Genomic DNA, 19,340 nt, shown 5'->3' with positions numbered 1-19,340 from the left:
CGCTTTCTGAGTGACGTGCCGCACGGGGCAGGAACGGGAGGCCGGCACAAGGGAAGGGCAAGAGAGATAGATGCAAGTTGGGCTGCTTCCTTTTTCTTCATCGGTGTTCAAACAAAAAAATCAAACTACTGTACAAAACTGCACAATTTGGTTCACTGGAAAATTACGATTAAAATAGGGACTTAGCAACCTTCTATAGTTTTCTAAAGGGTGATTTTGGCATTCTAAAATGTGAGTGCAGGCACCATAAACGAGGGTGGGTGATGAATGTGCCTACCTGCCCTGCTGATCATCTTAACTGGGCGAGACAATCTGGCTTGTGAGTGGGGAAACTCTGATTGTTTCAATTGGCACTTAATTCTGGGTCTTATGATGTAGAGATGTTAGTTACTAAAGTTTTCAATGAAAATTCATCAGCAAAGGAAACATCACAACTGGAGCCATGATCTTACCCATATGAAATTTTGGAAGGGAAATGTGGCTTAATTTTTTGACTTTGCACTGCCGGTAAGGGTCTTATTTGCTGAGGTGACAAATTGGAAATTTCATCATACACATGATGTACTTACCACTCAGAAAATCATGTGCAACAGTGCTCAAATTTCCAAACTTTGCTCTTGGTGGACATGACTCCCTAACAAGCTAATGTTAGTAAATTATCCCTATAGTGCCAACCCATAAGTGTAGTGCAACACTCTACCATCTACAAGATGCACTGCAGCAACACACCAAGGCTTCTTTGGCAGCATCTCCCAAACCTATGACCTCAACCACCTAGAAGGACAAGGGCAGCAGGTGCATGGGAACATCATCACCTGCAAGATTCCCTTCGATACACACCATCCTGACTTGGAAATATATCGCCGTTCCTTCATTATTGCTGGATCAAAATCCTGGAACTCCCTCCTGAACAACACTTTGGGAGTACCTTCACCACACAGACTGCAGCGGTTCAAAATGGTGGCTCATCACCACCTTCTCAACGGCAATTAGGTAAAGGCAATAAATGCTGGCCTTGCCAGCGACTCCCACATCCCAGGAATCATTTTTTTTAAACAGGTTTTACCAGAGAGTGAAGGGCTGTGGATTTGCACCCCAATTCCAGTTGTCTATTTCAGCTGTACGTGAATGTTTCGGGACTTTCGGGTCCAGCACTGCCGACCCAAGATCAGAAGTTCTGTAATTTTCGGACTTTTTCTATTGTTTCTGATATTCACAATAAATTTTAAAAGTGCAACCATTTTGAAAATCATTACATTTTTAATTTTTCCCTTTCACGGCCATCAGACAACTCAAAGTGCTTTACAGCCAATAAAGTATTTTTGAAGTGTAGTCACTGTTGTAATGTGGGAAAAGAGGCAGCCAATTTGTGCACAGCAAGCTCCCACAAACAGCAACGTGATAATGACCAAATAATCTGTTCTTGTTATGTTGATTGAGGGATAAATATTGGCCAGGGCAATGGGGATAACTCCCCTGCTCTTCTTCAAAATAGTGCTATGGGATCTTTTACGTCCACCTGAGAGCAAACGGGGCCTTGGTTTAATGTCTCATCCGAAAGATGGCATCTCTGACAGTGCAGCACTCCCTCAGCACTGCACTGGAATGTCAGCCTAGATTTATGTGCTCCAGTCCCACTCCAGGGACTTCAGCACGCTTGGTGAAGGAACCCACAACCTTCTGACTCAGAGGTGGGTGTATTCCCACTGAGCCGCAGCTGACATTTGTCACAGGGACTATTCTCACAATGCATGCTTGCCTGTACCAGCACAACAGCAACATAGGCTAAAGTCTGGGAGCATTTCCTCTGTCTCAACTGGAGAACACAAAAGGTCAGGAAGGAGAAAAAAGATACAGGGATACTTAACCACCAAACTAACTTCGTTTTAGTGTCATTAGTCAAAACACTTCATTTCTGATAGTTAAAAATACAGAAACTATTGTAGTTATAGGAGCTATAGATGTGTGTGTTGAACAGAATCCTATGTTGTTTTTATTTTCTATCAACATTACTTCAAATGTCAATGGTCTGTGCCTCATAGGTGAAGTCCACTGTTTGAACTCCAGCCAGCTGTAGCAATAGGTTGATAGGTGCATGGTCCAACCGATTTAAATCAAGATGCCCAAAGTGAAGTTCATCTCCTGTAGAAATAAGAATAAATAATGAATATGTTTAGTAAGGCTTCCTATCAAATTTAATACATTTCTGTGATGCAGTATTAAGCCATAAAGATCTGGAAAGTCCAAAGTTCAATTTCCTGCCTGTGTTAAGTTAGCTGATCTCAGCTTGAGGAGCAGAGGGGCAATACAATTGACCCGCAGTGTCCCTGGTATATGGAGAGGAAGAAAAATCAGCCAGGTTTTCTATTCCTGATTGTTATCCAGTGACTTCCTGTTGGAAAGTACATGTGTGTGAATACTGGACAAGGACAAGAACAGTTTTCTCTGTGATGGCTCTCACAGTCGAAGAGGCTGCTCATTGTCTCGGCTCACACATTAAGGGCTCAATTTTCCCCAGTATTTGCGCTGGTTTTTTTTGAGCAGGCTGCTTTTTCTGACCTAACTTAAAAATCCCCATTTTCCCCAATCAATTTGCACCAGCGTAACTCAGTTAGTTACAAATTTTTAAAGTCAGTTTTTCTTTCAGCCAAAGGAGGTGTAACCAGCCACCTACGCCAATTCTGGCCATTTAGGGAAGTTTGGCCAGCTGAGAGTTATTCCAGTTCTGATTAGGCCAGTGTATGTGGCCTGTCCTGAAAAACCTTCCCTAGAGTTAAGGAAATCGGCGCAGGTAAGGAAAGCAGCGCAGCAGATGCCCGGACACACTGAAAGAATTGAAAAACACATAGCCGCAACTTACCTCCAACCCGGCCCGAAGGCTGTTCGGTCCCATTCTCAGTCGCTGGTTCACACACACAGTCCATTCTCATTCTCGGTCCCCGGTTCACACATACAGTCCGGTCCCATTCTCGGTCCCCGGTTCACACACACAGTTCGGTCCCATTCTCGGTCCGAGAGAGAGAGAGAGGGAGAGGGACCAGCGACCGAGAAGATCCTTCGGGCGGAGTTGGAGGTAAGTTGGTGCTATGTGTTTTTCAATTCTTTTAATGTGTTGGGAGGTGACTGTATGCTTCACTTTGCAGTCTCAGCTCAGATTGTGTCCCTGGTTACCATGGCAGCCTGATCTTTCTGGCGCAGATCAAGGCTTCACCCCCAAAACTAAAGGTCGGGTTAGGTCACGCCAAAATGAAGAGATCCAACGGGGAAACTTACAACACTTTTTTGGCGTATTTGGGTCCCAAAAAATTGGGTGTAACTCTTCAAATATGCTAAAAAAAATGCTTTGGGAAAAATTGAGCCCAAAGATTAGCTACTTGGGTGTGAGTTTTAGTACATGGGTACTATGAGTTTTAGTACCCATGTTAAGCATGAATTAATACCTTGAGAAAACAATTGTTTGTGGTGAAGGGTGGAGTTTACAACATAATATTTGGGGTAAAATAATTAATGCTATTTTAAAGCTGCAGTGTTCTTAAAATCATCCTTGTATTGGGAGTTAAAGTACAGAATCTAATACAGGGTTCAGTAAAAAGTCTTGTTTGTAATGATGCAATTTGTTCAATAACTAAGTTGTTCCATGCAACAGATGTAAGTTTATTTTGAAGAATCTTTTTTGTTATTCAGGAGAAAACATTTTTACTGGTTAATATTCATAAAAAATGTGACATCTGAAATATCTGTTTTAAAATTCCAACAACTAAACCTTCTTCAGAAATTAAACTGAGCTCACCAGGCCCTATGATCAAAGCTCCACCTTGCTGATCTGGGTCACCCTGAAAGTCAAATGCTGGGCTCTTCATTGCAGACCACGTACTCTTAAGGATTCCAATCAGCATGCTTGATTTGACGTGAGGACTCCTGCCTGATAAAAGAAGCCCAGTGTAACTTTGAACATAGGATGCGGATAGCAGATCGACTTACTGTCTTTGGGAACCAAAGCATATAAATGTTACCAATAGGGTAGTTTATAACCAAGCTGGTCATAAACATAAGAACATAAGAAATAGGAGCAGGAGTAGGCCACCTGGCTCCTCGAGCCTGCTCTGCCATTCAATAAGATCATGGCTGATCTGATCATGGACTCAGCTCCACTCTCCTGCCCGTTCCCCATAACCCTTTATTCCCTTACCGCTCAAAAATCTGTCGATCGCCGCCTTAAATATATTCAATGACCTAGCCTCCACAGCTCTCTGGGGCAGAGAATGCCATAGATTTACAACCCCCAGAGAGAAGAAATTCCTCCTCATGGGTGGCCCCTTATTCTGAGACAGTGTCCCCTAGTTTTAGTTTCCCCTATGAGTGGAAATATCCTCTCTGCATCCACCTTGTCGAGCCCCCTCATTATCTTATATGTTTTGATAAGATCACCTCTCGTTCTTCTGAACTCCAATGAGTATAGGCCCAACCTACTCAACCTATCTTCATAAGTCAACCTCCTCATCTCCGGAATCAACCTAGTAAACCTTCTCTGAACAGCTTCCATTGCAAGTATATCTTTACTTAAATATGGAGACCAAAACTATACCAAAACAATGAAGCAGTATAGCAGTATAACATATCATTAAGGTTATTTACATTTTTATTAAAAGTTCTTTCTAAATTTCTATTTATCAAGGCTATTTATAAAACAATGTAATTTTTTTTTGAATTCTTCCTAATTGACCAACTGGGTAAATATAACTCACAGAGTGGCTTCAAGCCATTCCAACCAGGAAGACGCTGATCTGTTCTGAGTTAGCCCTTCTCAACTAAAGCAGCAAGAGCATTGTATTTGACCTCAGAGCCCCCACGTTAAAAGAAAAAAGATCAACTGGAATTCCCGCTTCTGATTGCGAATCCAGCAACCCCTGCTCATGGTACAAATGTGAAGCTTTCGACTGAAGATAAGATCAGGCACATCTCTGATGCCTCAGTGTCAAATAGCCTGTAGATGCTCGCTGTCGTGGCTTCCACGTAAAGAATGGTTTCTTGGGTGACGAACTGGAACTGCAACTCAAGTTGACCTCAAAAGCAGTGGGTAAGAAAGAATTGTGAATAAATAAATAAGTAAACAAAAATATAGGCATTTAATCTATCTGAAAGACATGTAGGCATTTAATCTATCTAAAACACATTAGGTCCTTGTTCATAAATTTAAATTTATCTCTTGTCTTGATACTATGCGCATATGATTCTATTCCCTGCTATATAAGATTTTTTCCTCCTGGGTCCAATGTTTACAGCAGGGAGTTCCATCAAAAATGTAGAATAAAATACTAAGAAACTGTGCACAGCAAATATCAATCTATCAACTGATTTTGTTTTTCTAAAATCCAACAGACATAAGGAAAGCTAGAGATCAGCATTATTTCTGCACATTTTTTAGATATAAAAAGCACAGCTGGCATCCTGTCCTGAGTGGGCTACAATGCCAATTATGACCCTGATTTGAACTCTAGTTGGGTTTTGGCTGGGTGGGTAAGCAAGGTGACTTGGATAATTACATGAAGGAAACTGGTCAACTGGATATAGAGATATTTTCACTGCTGCTGCAGAAAGCAGCCCCGAGCTATTTTAGCTTCCGGGTATCATTAACATCCCATTTCCAACTTGTTCTGAGTGGGAAGCAGCTTCTGGCCTTTGGAAAATCTGACAGTGATCGGGTAAGTGGGGGTGGGGGGAGTGACAGGGCAGAAGAGGCTTAAAAATTCCTTATGATGTCCGGGTAATCTGGCAATTTTAATTGCCCACCTGGCCAGGTTTTCGTCTGCTGGATAAGGTTAAAATCATTTCATTTATGTTTAAACAGCATTCAGGAGAAACTACAAATGTATTTTACTTGTTGGAGTCACAATTTATCACTTAGCAGTAATTCCACCTTTTCTGTGCCAGCAATAAAATGTTGGCTATACTGTCAGGGCATTTAAATATGGCAATCGGTTAATTATTGGTAGGACAGAAAAATTTGAAAAATGTAGTAATAAATTTACTCTCAATGGTAACTATGAAAAATTTACTTCTTCGGTTAAGCTTTCTTTTCTTATAATCATGATCCAATTTTGTTCCTCGTTCAGTGAAAATATCTCAATATTAATGTGATATATGTGGACTTGTATTTGCTTTGTGCTCATTCCCCGGAGTCCCAAGGGATCCCATAATCCCTTGGGAGCACAGGTATTTAAGAATGCTTCACAGGTTGGAGAGGCACTCTGGAGACCTGCAATAAAAGACTAAGGTCACATTTTACTTTGAGCTCACAGTGTTCAGTCTGACTCTTTCTCCATACACAACAACTGGCGACGAGATACAGATAGCAAACCCAAAGATGCAGAGAACAGTGGGCATCCTGGAGAAATTTTCGGAGGGAGATGATTGGGAAACTTTTGTGGAGCGACTCGACCAATACTTCGTAGCCAACGAGCTGGATGGGGAAGAGAGCGCTGCCAAATGTAGAGCGATCCTCCTCACCGTCTGTGGGGTACCAACCTATGGCCTCATGAAGAATCTGCTCACTCCAGCGAAACCCACGGAGAAATCGTACGACGATTTGTGCACAACTGTCCGAGAGCATTTGAATCCGAAGGAAAGCGTTCTGATGGCAAGGTACCGGTTCTACATCTACAAAAGGTCTGAAGGCCAGGAAGTGGCGAGTTACATCGCTGAGCTGAGACGCCTTGCAGGACAATGCGAATTTGAAGAACATTTGGAGCACATGCTGAGAGATTTTTTCGTACTTGGCATTGGCCACGAAACCATACTTCACAAGCTTTTGACTGTAGAGACCCCAACCTTGAGTAAGGCCATAGTGTTAGCCCAAGTGTTCATTGTCACCAGTGACAATACTAAGCAAATCTCTCAGCACACATATGCTGCTACAAGTACTGTGAACAAAGTGATGTTGTTTTCAAATCGTAATGTACAGGGCAGGTCACACATACCTGCAGCTACACGTCCGCAGATGTCTCAGAGTCCACCATCAAGGGTGATGAATGCAAGGCCATTAACACCTTGTTCGCGCTGCGGGGGTGATCATCATTTCCATTCATGCCGATTCAAAGGATATGTTTGCAAGGGCTGTGGAACAATGGGACACCTCCAACGAGTGTGCAGGTAAGCTGCTAAGCCTGTTAAACCTGCAAACCACCACGTTGCAGAGAAGGACAGATCCACGGAGGATCACTACAAACCAGAGCTTCAGATAGAGGAGGCAGAGGTACATGGGGTGCACACATTCACCACAAATTGTCCCCCGATAATGAACTGAATGGACTCCCGGTGTCAATGGAGCTGGACATGGGCGCGAGCCAGTCCATCATGGGCAAAAAGACTTTCGAAAGGTTGTGATGCAACAAGGCCTCAAGGCCAGTCTTAACTCCAGTTCGCACGAGACTAAGAACTTACACTAAAGAACTAATTCCTGTAATCGGCAGTTCTACCATAAAGGTCTCTTTCGATGGAGCGTGCACACGCTACCACTCTGGGTGGTAGCGGGCGATGGTCCCACGCTGTTCGGCAGGAGCTGGCTGAGAAAGATACGCTGGAACTGGGATGACTTCTGAGCGCTATAGCCCACTGACGACACTTAGTGTGCCCAGGTCTTAAACAAATTTCCTTCGCTGTTTGAACCAGGCATCGGGAAATTCCAAGGAGCAAAAGTGCAGATCCACCTAATTCCGGGGGCGCGACCCATCCATCACAAGGCGAAAGCAGTACCATACATGATGAGAGAAAGGGTAGAGATCGAGCTAGACCGGCTGCAACGAGAGGGCATCATTTCACCGATCGAGTTCAGCGAGTGGGCCAGTCCTATTGTCCCAGTCCTCAAGGGAGAAGGCAACGTCAGTTACTTTGTAATCGCCACAGATTCTCCCTGCAGGACCAATACCCATTAGCAAAGGCAGACGACCTCTTTGCAACGCTGGTGGGAAGAAAGATGTTCACGAAGCTGGATCTGACTTCAGCCTACATGACTCAGGAACTGGAGGAATCATCGAAGGCCCTCACCTGCATCAACAAGCACAAAGGTCTTTTTGTTTATAACAGATGCCCGTTTGGAATCCGATCAGCGGCGGCGATATTCCAGAGAAACATGGAAAGTTTACTGAAGTCGGTCCCGCACACCATGGTTTTCCAGGCCGACATCTTGGTCGCAGGTCGGAACACAGTCGAGCACCTGCAGAACCTGGAGGAGGTTCTTAGACGACTCAACCGCATGGGGCTCAGGTTAAAATGCTCGAAGTGCGTTTTCCTGGCGCCTGAAGTGGAGTTCCTGGGAAAGAGGATTGCGGCGAACGGCATCAGCCCCATCAACATGAAGACGGAGGCAATCGAGAATGCATCGAGGCCACAGAACGTGATGGAGCTGCGGTCGTTTCTGGGACTCTTGAACTATTTTGGTAACTTCTTACCAGGTCTCAGCATCCTGCTAGAACCACTACATGTCTTACTACGAAAAGGGGACAAATGGGTTTGGGGCAAAAGCCAAGAAAATGCCTTTGTAAAAGCGAGAAAATTGTTATGCTCAAACAAATTGCTTGTGTTGTATGATCCATGTAAGCGTTTGGTACTAGCATGTGATGCATTGTCATATGGCGTCGGATGTGTATTGCAACAAGCTAATGATTTCGGGAAACTGCAACCGGTTGCTTATGCATTCCGGAGTCTGTCTAAGGCTGAGCGAGCCTACAGCATGATTGAAAAAGAAGCGTTAACGTGTGTCAATGGGGTAAAGAAAATGCATCAATACCTGTTTGGGCTAAAATTCGAATTGGAAACTGTCTATAAGCCACTTATATCCCTGTTTTCCGAGAGTAAGGGATAAATACCAACGCATCGGCCCGCATCCAGAGATGGGCGCTCATATTGTCCGCATACAACTACGCCATCTGCCATAGGCCAGGCACAGAAAACTGCGCCAATGCTCTCAGTAGGCTGCCATTGCCCACCACGGGGGTGGAAATGGTGTAGCCCGCAGATCTAGCCATGGTTATGGAAGCATTTGAGAGTGAGCAATCACCCGTCACTGCCCGGCAGATCAAAACCTGGACAAGCCAGGACCCCTTATTATCTCTAGTCAAAAGTTGTGTGCTTCACGGTAGCTGGTCCAGTGTCCAAGTGGAAATGCAGAAAGAAATAAAGCCGTTCCAGCGGTGCAAAGATGAAATGTCTATACAGGCAGACTGCCTTCTGTGGGGCAATCGAGTAGTGGTCCCCAAGAAGAGCAGAGACACCTTCATCAATGACCTCCACAGTACCCACCCAGGCATTGTAATAATGAAAGCGCTAGCCGGATCCCACGTGTGGTGGCCCGGTATCGATGCGGACTTAGAGTCCTGCGTTCACAGATGTAATACATGCTCGCAGTTAAGCAATGTACCCAGGGAGGCGCCGTTAAGTTTATGGTCTTGTCCCTCCAAACCGTGGTCTAGGGTACACCTCGACTATGCAGGCCCGTTCTTGGGTAAAATGTTCCTTGTGGTTGTAGAAGCGTACTCCAAGTGGATTGAATGTGAGATAATGTCGGCTAGCACGTCCGCTGCCACCACTGAAAGCATGCAGGCCATATTTGCCACACACGGCTTACCCGATGTCCTGGTGAGTGACAGCGGGCCATGTTTTACCAGTGCTGAGTTCAAAGAATTCATGACCCATAACGGGATCAAACATGTCACATCTGCCCTGTTTAAACCAGCGTCCAATGGTCAGGCAGAGAGAGCAGTGCAAACCATCAAGCAAGGCTTGAAGGGGGTAACTGAAGGCTCACTGCAGACTCACCTATCCCAAGTCCTGCTTACCTACCACATGAGACCACACTCACTCACTGGGATCCCACCTGCTGAACTGCTCATGAAAAGAGCACTTAAGACAAGGCTCTCGTTAGTTCACCCTGATCTACATGAACAGGTAGAGAGCAGGTGGCTTCAACAAAGTGCATAACATGATAACGCAAATGTGTCACACGAGATTGAAGTCAATGATCCTGTATTTGTATTGAATTATGGACAAGGACCCAAGTGGCTGCCCGACACTGTCGTGGCCAAAGCGGGGAGCAGGGTGTTTCGGGTCAAACTTTCCAATGGACTCATTCACCGGAAACACTTGGACCAAATAAACTCAGATTCACGGACTACCCTGAGCAACCTACCTTGGACCCTACCTTTTTTGATCCCCTAACACACACACCAGTGGCAACCGACACCACGGTTGACCACGAAGCAGAACTCATCATCCACAGCAGCCCTGCAGGGCCCAACACACCAGGCAGCCCAGCAAGGCCAACTGCACAGCAGCCCAGCGAGAGCCCAACAAATGATTCAACAACACCAGCTTTCACACCAAGACAATCAACCAGGGCAAGAAGGGCCCCAGATCGACTCACATTGTAAATAGTCACACTATTGACTTTGGGGGGGGGGGGGGAATGTTGTTATATATGTGGACTTGTATTTACTCTGTACAGCCACCAGAGGGCTCATTCCCCGGAGTCCCAAGGGATTAAGAAAGCAAATGGCATGTTGGCCTTCATAGCGAGGGGATTTGAGTACAGGGGCAGGGAGGTGTTACTACAGTTGTACAGGGCCTTGGTGAGGCCACACCTGGAGTATTGTGTACAGTTTTGGTCTCCTAACTTGAGGAAGGACATTCTTGCTATTGAGGGAGTGCAGCGAATGTTCACCAGACTGATTCCGAGATGGCGGGACTGACATATCAAGAAAAACTGGATCAACTGGGCTTGTATTCACTGGAGTTCAGAAGAATGAGAGGGGATCTCATAGAAACGTTTAAAATTCTGACGGTTTAGACAGGTTAGATGCAGGAAGAATGTTCCCAATGTTGAGGAAGTCCAGAACCAGGGGTCACAGTCTAAGGATAAGGGGTAACCATTTAGGACGGAGATGAGGAGAAACTTCTTCACCCAGAGAGTGGTGAACCTGTGGAATTCTCTACCACAGAAAGTTGTTGAGGCCAATTCACTAAATATATTCAAAAAGGAGTTAGATGAAGTCCTTACTACTAGGGGGATCACGGGGTATGGCGAGAATGCAGGAATGGGGTACTGAAGTTGCGTGTTCAGCCATGAACTCATTGAATGGTGGTGCACGCTCGAAGGGCAGAATGGCCTACTCCTGCACCTATTTTCTATGTTTCTATGGATCCCATAATCCCTTGGGAGCACAGGTATTTAAGAAGGCTTCACAGGTTGGAGAGGCACTCTGGAGACCTGTAATAAAAGACTACGGTCACACTTTACTTTGAGCTCACAGTGTTCAGTCTGACTCTTTCTCCATACACAACCATCAAGTTGATCAGTTTCTTTTGTGTTTTGAAAAACAAAGTAATGAAGTAACTATTTGTACTGCATTTTTTTTGACAGACAGGTGTCCGTCCAGCCCTGCCCATACTGCACTTTTTTGACCAACATGCGAAAAGCCCCGCCTCCCTTCCCGGCCTGAATCATTCCATGCACATGGTGCCGAGAAGCAGGACCTGAAGCCTGCGACTCCGCTGATTCCCTCGCCGATTCGCAAGACTCACTGCCTTGCTCCCTCCCCTCTCTAGGACTCGCTCTCTCGCTCGGCTCCGACTCGCTCTCTCACCGATTCGCAGGACTCGGTCCCTCGGGCGTGGGCCTGAGAGCAGCCAGAGGTCCTGGGCCCGAGAGCGGCCGGCGGGGATCCAATAACGGCGGTCCTGAGCCCGATAGCGAGAGAGGCTGGACGGGGCGGGGGTCGGGGGGGGGGCAGAGAGAGAGGCTGGGGGGAGAGAGAGAGGCTGGGGAGAAAGAGCGAGAGAGGCTGGGGAGAAAGAGAGAGAGAGGATGGGGGAGCGAGAGAGGATGGGGGAGCGAGAGCGGCTGGGGGGAGCGAGAGAGAGAGGCTGGGGGAGCAAGAGAGAGAGGCAGGGGGAGAGGGAGGCTGGGGAGAGAGAGAGAGAAAGACACGGGTGGTTGTGGGGGGGGATTGGCGGGGAGAGGGGGAACTCAGGGAAGATGGATCACGTTCTTCCAACCCCCTACAAGGGACATCGTTGGAGTGGATGATATCCAGAAGTCACGACACTGTCACTATTCACTTCACACCCAATAAACCTGTTAACAATCCATATGCAATGCCCCATCTATGGTGGCGGGTGGGGAGGCGGAAGGATGCACTTGCGCTGGGTTAAGACACTTCGGCTGGGGGTGGGATGCACTTGGACTGGGGTAAGGCACTTCGGCTGGGGAAGACATGCACTTTGACTGGGGTAAGGCACTTCGGCTGGGGGAGGCATGCACTTGGACTGGGGTAAGGCACTTCGGCTGGGGGAGGCATGCACTTGGACTGGGGTAAGGCACTTCGGCTGGCCCTTGCTGTCTTCTGAGGAGCTCTGTCCTCTGTTGCTTCAGGAAGTCAAAGTGGATCGAGTTACAATTTGGAAAGTCAGTGAGACCTTGGGATGGGCAGTTCCAGTGACACATTCCTGTGAAACTTCAGGGTTTGGCTTATCCTCCAAGGGGACAAATCAGAAATAAAGGATGGAGCATGTTGGCCATTTTGGCAGTACAAATAAATGCGTCCTTTAAAAAACTTTAGCTGCTTCTCCCAATGACTCAGTGGTTAAGTGTTCTTTGTGGTATTGAGCCATACACATGTGGAAGGGTCAAAATTCAATCTCCAATGTGTGCTGGATTAGTTGATCTGATTAAGGAACCTCGGGGTGTTACTCAGTGTTCTTGGGATAGGAAAGGAAAAAATCAGCAAAGGTTCCTCATTGTATTCACAAGGAAGGAGAAAACAAAATTCACGGGGCGGACCATCGTCCACCTGATTTAGTGTATTTCCACCTGGCTGTTTAAACACATAATTCATAAAGACTAGGACCAGACCCCTCACTGCACCCTCATCCACAGGTGATGTGTGTTCCAAGCCCTGGGAGAGAAGTAAATAATGTTGAAAAAAGTGGGTATATAACCTCTCATAAACGTGCAAGATTCACAGAACAGTACCTTAAACCAGTATACTACCTTCTTCGTGGAATGTTTCCCCTCGTTTCATTTTTAATTTTTTATAAATTTGTCTGCTTGGGTCAACGTAAATTTCATGAGTATATCCGGTAAGTGCACAGAAACCCTAGAAGTAAAATGATATTATTTATGAAAATATTAATACAAACACATAATCTGTTTCAAAAGGCAACATACTGCAGATACTAGAATTCTTCAATATAAACAACAAATGCTGGAAATACTCAGACACCATCTGTGGAGAGAGAAACAGTTTCTTCAGGTTAAGAGCCTGATCAGAAACTGATTACATTGTGACCTTCACACTAGCTGTTTATTGCAGCTGAATTAATTGCACATTTTTATAAAGTGCAGTTAATATTTTATTCATGCTGAGACCTGCTGCCATAATCTGAATTAAACATTCAAATACACATATGTGTATTTACTGACACATTTATACTGGTAGAATTAACATGCAATAAATTAAAATATCCCATTTGAGAGTTAATCTGGCCTCACTTTTTATTAAAAAAATTGGGTTAGACCTAAATTTCCCTCCCATTGCATCCAAAAAGAAAACATTGAGCGGCCATCCCCAATTACATAGAATTTACCGCACAGAAACAGGCTATTCACCCTAACAGGTCTATGCCAGTGTTTATCCTCCATACTAGCCTCCTCCCACCTTACCTCATCTCAACCTATCACCGTATCCTTCTATTACTTTCTCCCTCATGTACTTATCTAGCTTCCCCTTACATAGAAACATAGAAAATAGGTGCAGGAGTAGGCCATTCGGCCCTTTGAGCCTGCACTACCATTCAATAAGATCATGGCTGATCATTCAGCTCAGTACCCCTTTCCTGCTTTCTCTCCATACCCCTTGATCCCTTTAGCCGTAAGGGCCATATCTAACTCTCTCTTGAATATATCCAATGAAATGGCATCAACAACTCTCTGGGTAGGGAATTCCACAGGTTAAAGGAGAAACTGAGTGAAGAAGTTTCTCCTCATCTCAGTCCTAAATGGCTTACCCCTTATTCTTAGACTATGTCCCCTGGCTCTGGACTTCCCCAACATCGGGTACATTCTTCCTGCATCTAACCTGTCCAGTCCCGTCAGAATTTTATATGTTTCTATGAGATCTCCTCTCATCCTTCTAAACTCCAGTGAATACAGGCCCAGTCGATCCAGTCTCTCCTCATATGTCAGTCCAGCCATCCCGGGAATCAGTCTGGTGAACCTTCGCTGCACTCCCTCAATAGCAAGATTAGGGGACCAAAACTGAACACAATATTCCAGGTGAGGCCTCACCAAGGCCCTGTACAACTGCAGTAAGACATCCCTGCTCCTATACTCAAATCCCCTAGCTATGAAGGCCAACATACCATTTGCCTTCTTCACCGCCTGCTGTACCTGCATGCTAACTTTCAATGGCTGATGTACCATGACACCCAGGTCTCGTTGCACCTCCCCTTTTCCTAATCTGCCGCCATTCAAATAATATCCTGCCTTCGTGTTTTTGCCACCACAGTGGATAACCTCACATTTATCCACACTATACTGCATCTACCATGCGTTTGCCCACTCACCTAACCTGTTCAAGTCACCCTGCAGCCTCTTAGCATCCTCCTCACAGCTCACACCGCCACCCAGCTTAGTGTCATCTGCAAACTTGGAGATATTACACTCAATTCCTTCATCTAAATCATTAATGTATATTGTAAATAGCTGGGGTCCCAGCACTGAGCCCTGTGGCACCCCACTAGTCACTGCCTGCCATTCTGAAAAGGACCCGTTTATCCCGACTCTCTGCTTCCTGTCTGCCAACCAGTTCTCTATCCACATCAGTACATTACCCCCAATACCATGTGCTTTAATTTTGCACACCAATCTCTTGTGTGGGACCTTGTCAAAAGCCTTTTGAAAGTCCAAATACACCACATCCACTGGTTCTTCCTTGTCCACTCTACCAGTTACATCCTCAAAAGATTCTCGAAGATTTGTCAAGCATGATTTCCCTTTCATAAATCCATGCTGACTTGGGACCGATCCCGTCACTGCTTTCCAAATGCGCTGCTATTTCATCTTTAATAACTGATTCCAACATTTACCCACTACTGATGTCAGGCTAATCGGTCTATAATTACCCGTTTTCTCTCTACCTCCTTTCTTAAAAAGTGGTGTTACATTAGCTACCCTCCAATCCATAGGAACTGATCCAGAGTCGATAGACTGTTGGAAAATGATCACTATTTCTAGGGCCACTTCCTTAAGTACTCTGGGATGCAGATTATCAGGCCCCGGGGATTTATCGGCCTTCAATCGCATCAATTTCCCTCACACAATTTCCTGCCTAATAAGGATTTCCTTCAGTTCCTCCTTCTCACTAGACCCTCGGTCACCTAGTATTTCCGGAAGGTTATTTGTGTCTTCCTTTGTGAAGACAGAACCAAAGTATTTGTTCAACTGGTCTGCCATTTCTTTGTTCCCCATTATAAATTCATCCGAATCTGACTGTAAGGGACCTACGTTTGTCTTCACTAATCTTTTTCTCCTCACCTAACTATAGAAGCTTTTGCAGTCAGTTTTTATGTATCTATGCTATGCTATTCTTAACCACTTCTGTGATACTCTAACAGTAATGCTAGCTGGTAAAGTAGTATCTACATAAGCACAAAGTAATATGTTTCGCAAACACTTCCTTTTAACAATTGTGAACTGATTAAGAACAGGAGTTATACCTCAATATGGTGATGGGTGGACTGTCCAATAACTATCAGCCTGACACCAACATCCTTCAAAAGACAAGTAAATAATTCAGTTGATGCAGTGCTGGTGACATCTTGAAACTACAATTTCTTGTAACTTGAGGGAAATACATCAGAAGGTATACAGTGTGAAAAATAACAAGACTAAATACCAACACAAAGGCCATTAGAATTGGTAGTAATGACTAAGAAAATGTGAAATCATTTTAAGTTTTAGAATAGGGACTGTATTTACATGAAGCAAATCAAAAGTGTTAAAACTAATTGGTATCTCTAAGCTTAAATATGTTAGTTTTCACCCCTTCTGCTTTTTTTTATCTCCCACTCTTCCCCGATGATCATGACTCATGCTGTGACATAGTTTCAATTTTCTCCTCTCCTCCAGTGAAGATTTCTTGCTGAGGTATGGTTGCATGGGTACCGTTCATGCTCACCGCACCTCAGCCAAGTGTCCTTTATTCAAATGTGAACTGTGGCAGTTTAGGTCAGCAGGCTATTGAGTAGCAGGTGGCACCACAGCTGAGCCCAAGTGTGTTCACACACACTCACTTTCAGTATAAGCTGCAAAAAGCAATCAGGTGCAGGAACCGTTGCTGGTTTTCCCTTCCAAAACCCAGGGATACTGAGGCCAACTGCAACAACACAACTGCTGCCCCAATTGGGGGTTGATACTAGGGCATTCCTCATTATATGTCTTAGCAATTTACTGGTTATATGTCTTAACAATTTACTGGCTGCGCTTAATTAGCCATCAATGAAGTTGTACTTTTTAAAGTGACTGATTGACCCAAGATGGGTAAAATCAAATAATTCTTCATTAGCCTGGAAATGTTCAGTTGACATAAATGATTTTATTAATGTAGTTCGGCTCGCACCCAAAAAATCTATATGCTCAATGATTATGACACGTTACATTTTACTTCCCTACTCAGCACCATTCAAATATTACTAGTCTGAAAATCTGTCACTCACTGATTAACACACAAATCTTCCTCACTTGCCCATTTCCCAAATGTAAGAATAAATCATCCTGAGCCATGTGCTAATGGCTATATATAGTGATTGATCATCTAAGTTTTATGGATCAACTATTCTATCGTCCTTCTTACTGCTTGTCTCTGGAAGTACTTTTTCTCTAGGGAAGGGGAAATGAAGCATCAAGATCTTATACTCCCACCAGCACTAATCCCAATTTAATTGTAAATTAATGATTAATCTTTGCAAATTATTTTTCAAAATTAAATATTGGTCTCCTTAGAGACATTGAAGCTCTCCTGCCTATTGTTGAATTACTCATTGCAGCCTTAGCAAATTGTACACTAACTTTTTTTATATGTTAAAATAATAATATGCTTGATTCTGAAAATTGAGCATTTGTAATCAAGTTATGGTTGCAACCTTAGAGAGGGAATGAAATTCCTAAATGTATTTTGTGCTCACCTTCAGATATTTCTGTGGAATTTTTGCTAAATCCTCCACATACTCTTTGCAGGTGTAGCACAGAAAATGCTGAAAAATATCAACATTTCATGTCAGGCCTTTTTAATAAAACTGAATAGATTAATAAATTAACCTATGTCTTATCAAGATAAATAAGTATTTAATAATACAATGGCTCCTTAAAAGCATTTCACTTTGATTAATGTTGATGTTTGTATTTTATTAACTTAAACTCACAAAAAGAAAAGAAAAATACTGGAAATCAACCCAAAACAAAAATACACATTAGGTCACTCAGCGCCTGTAAAGGAAAAAGATCCATGGTTCAGATGCAAGATCCTTCCTCAGAAATTTGAATTTATGGGAAAAAAATATAAAACAAATGATAAACGCCACGATATTTTTCTCTTTCTCCTATTAATTTTCTAAATACGTTTTCAATTCAATATTTTTCTCTTTCTCCTATTAATTTTCTAAATACGTTTTCAATTCATCTCTATCACTTAAGAAATTAATGTTATTTTTCTGCAAAGGCTGAGTGTTGCCTTCTCCACACAGTCCCTGAACCATGCCTGAGCCGATAGCTTTCCCCTGCCTCTCTTACCCTGACGAAAACCAGGATCGCTTTCCTCTCCCCATACAAAGCTGGGAAAGGTATTTTGCTTCCACAACAATCGACAACGAAGCAGTCATCAGCAGCCTTGGTGTCAATGGTAGGAGGTGGGTAGAGTTGGTCCTGAGGGTTTCTGTTGATCTGCACGGTTTGGGGAGCTCCCGATGTCATTGCCAAAATGGTCGGCATTAGTTATTTTTGGAAGTGCCGTCACTTCAACATGAACCATCCCGCCCAATAGTCCTCTTCTAGTTACAGCCAGTGGCACTGAACACACACAAATCCGCGTCACACTGGAAAGAAGAACTTGTGTATAGTTTCTAACCATCTTTTGAAAGCTGTGCATAATAAATCGTTGCTACTGGCTGGAAACAGACTGCATAGAAGTCGACCCTCTCTAAATTATTTATTGTTGCTGAATGTGAAGTCATAAGTTATAATATAATCTTTCTATAATATAGAAATAAATTGTCTTATCAATTCTCAGGTAGGCTTAAAGCATTTCAAATGAAGTTTTTGAAGTGTAGTTACTTCTGTTATGTACACAAATACAGCAGGCAATGTGCACAAATTCCACAAACAGCAAGTGGACCAGTTGTTTTTGATGGAATGGATTGAGGTGAGAAACAAGTTTTATGTGTGCATGGGGGACAGCAGTGCTCGTCACTCCTGTATGCATTCTGAGCATCTTTTAAGGTATACCCGTATTGTCCAACATCTAACTATATGATTGAGCAACACAGGAGTGTAACAATAGGGCCCTCTTGTGATCTGAACTGGATTTAATGGGGCCGAATTTCACCCCTGCCCACAACAGGTTGCACCTTCCGCTCCTGAAGTGTTTTTTCCACCACGTCGGATGAGGTGGCCTCTTTCGGTAAATTCATCTCTTTTGTCTTTTTTTAAGCAAACCGAAGTCGGTCATAATGGGGGCGGAAGTTGGGCGGTAAGTACTGTAGAGGGGCGGAAGTGAAGGTGGGGATGGAGTCTCTGAATTGTGATTACGTCATTATGCGTGTGCGTCACCACGTCTCTCCCCTTCACTTAAAGGGGAGAGAAGCAGCGATTCTTTCGGTTCGGTCCACTGGGCCACCAGGGAGGGTTTCGGCCGGGTTAGCGGTCTGGCACCCAAAAAGGGGTGCCAGGCTGCCTGTTGGCGGCCCGGCTGAACCTGGGGCCATAATTGTCCGGCCGACCTGGAAGTCGGCTGGCAAAAAAAACTAAACTGGCGGCTGCGGCAGTGGCAGTGCGCCCTCGCCAGGTCCCACACACAGACAACAAGGTGCACCGACAGGAAAAGCTGTCGGGGGCACTGCTCGGCGAATCGTGGATTTTTGCAGGTGAATTTGGCTGGAAGTGCGGGAGATCGGCGGAGCACGCTTTGATGACGCACTTAGGAGCGGTCGGCAGCAGCGGGGTGGAAGTGGGGACCGGCAGAAAAATCCCCAAGCTAAATTTCACTGGCAGCGGATGTCGGCGGCCGCTCGACTCC

The 19,340-nt window shown here is 44.5% G+C and overlaps 1 protein-coding gene across 4 annotated transcripts; it reads right to left on the bottom strand.

Moving 5' to 3' along the window:
* Positions 1-1,255: 1,255 nt before the first annotated feature.
* On the bottom strand, positions 1,256-18,770 carry prxl2c (peroxiredoxin like 2C). Of its 4 annotated transcripts, none has more exons than XM_070881956.1 (6): positions 18,673-18,770; positions 17,236-17,304; positions 15,769-15,822; positions 13,043-13,148; positions 3,791-3,922; positions 1,256-2,142 (listed from the first exon to the last, which is right to left on the bottom strand). In XM_070881956.1, exons 1-6 carry the CDS (start codon positions 18,733-18,735, stop codon positions 2,015-2,017), a joined length of 552 nt encoding a protein of 183 aa, XP_070738057.1. In that variant the 5' UTR covers positions 18,736-18,770; the 3' UTR covers positions 1,256-2,014. The 4 variants fall into 4 exon arrangements, with proteins under 4 accessions (XP_070738057.1, XP_070738055.1, XP_070738056.1 ...); XM_070881953.1 differs by lacking the exon at positions 18,673-18,770 and adding an exon at positions 17,840-18,094 and having other exon boundaries at positions 1,257-2,142; XM_070881954.1 differs by lacking the exons at positions 15,769-15,822; positions 18,673-18,770 and adding an exon at positions 17,840-18,094.
* Between the last annotated feature and the right edge of the window lie 570 nt (positions 18,771-19,340).

This window comes from Pristiophorus japonicus, chromosome 1 (genome assembly GCF_044704955.1).
Source record: "Pristiophorus japonicus isolate sPriJap1 chromosome 1, sPriJap1.hap1, whole genome shotgun sequence".
Taxonomy (NCBI): Eukaryota; Metazoa; Chordata; class Chondrichthyes; family Pristiophoridae; genus Pristiophorus; species Pristiophorus japonicus.
This window is presented reverse-complemented; position numbering and strand designations above follow the sequence as displayed.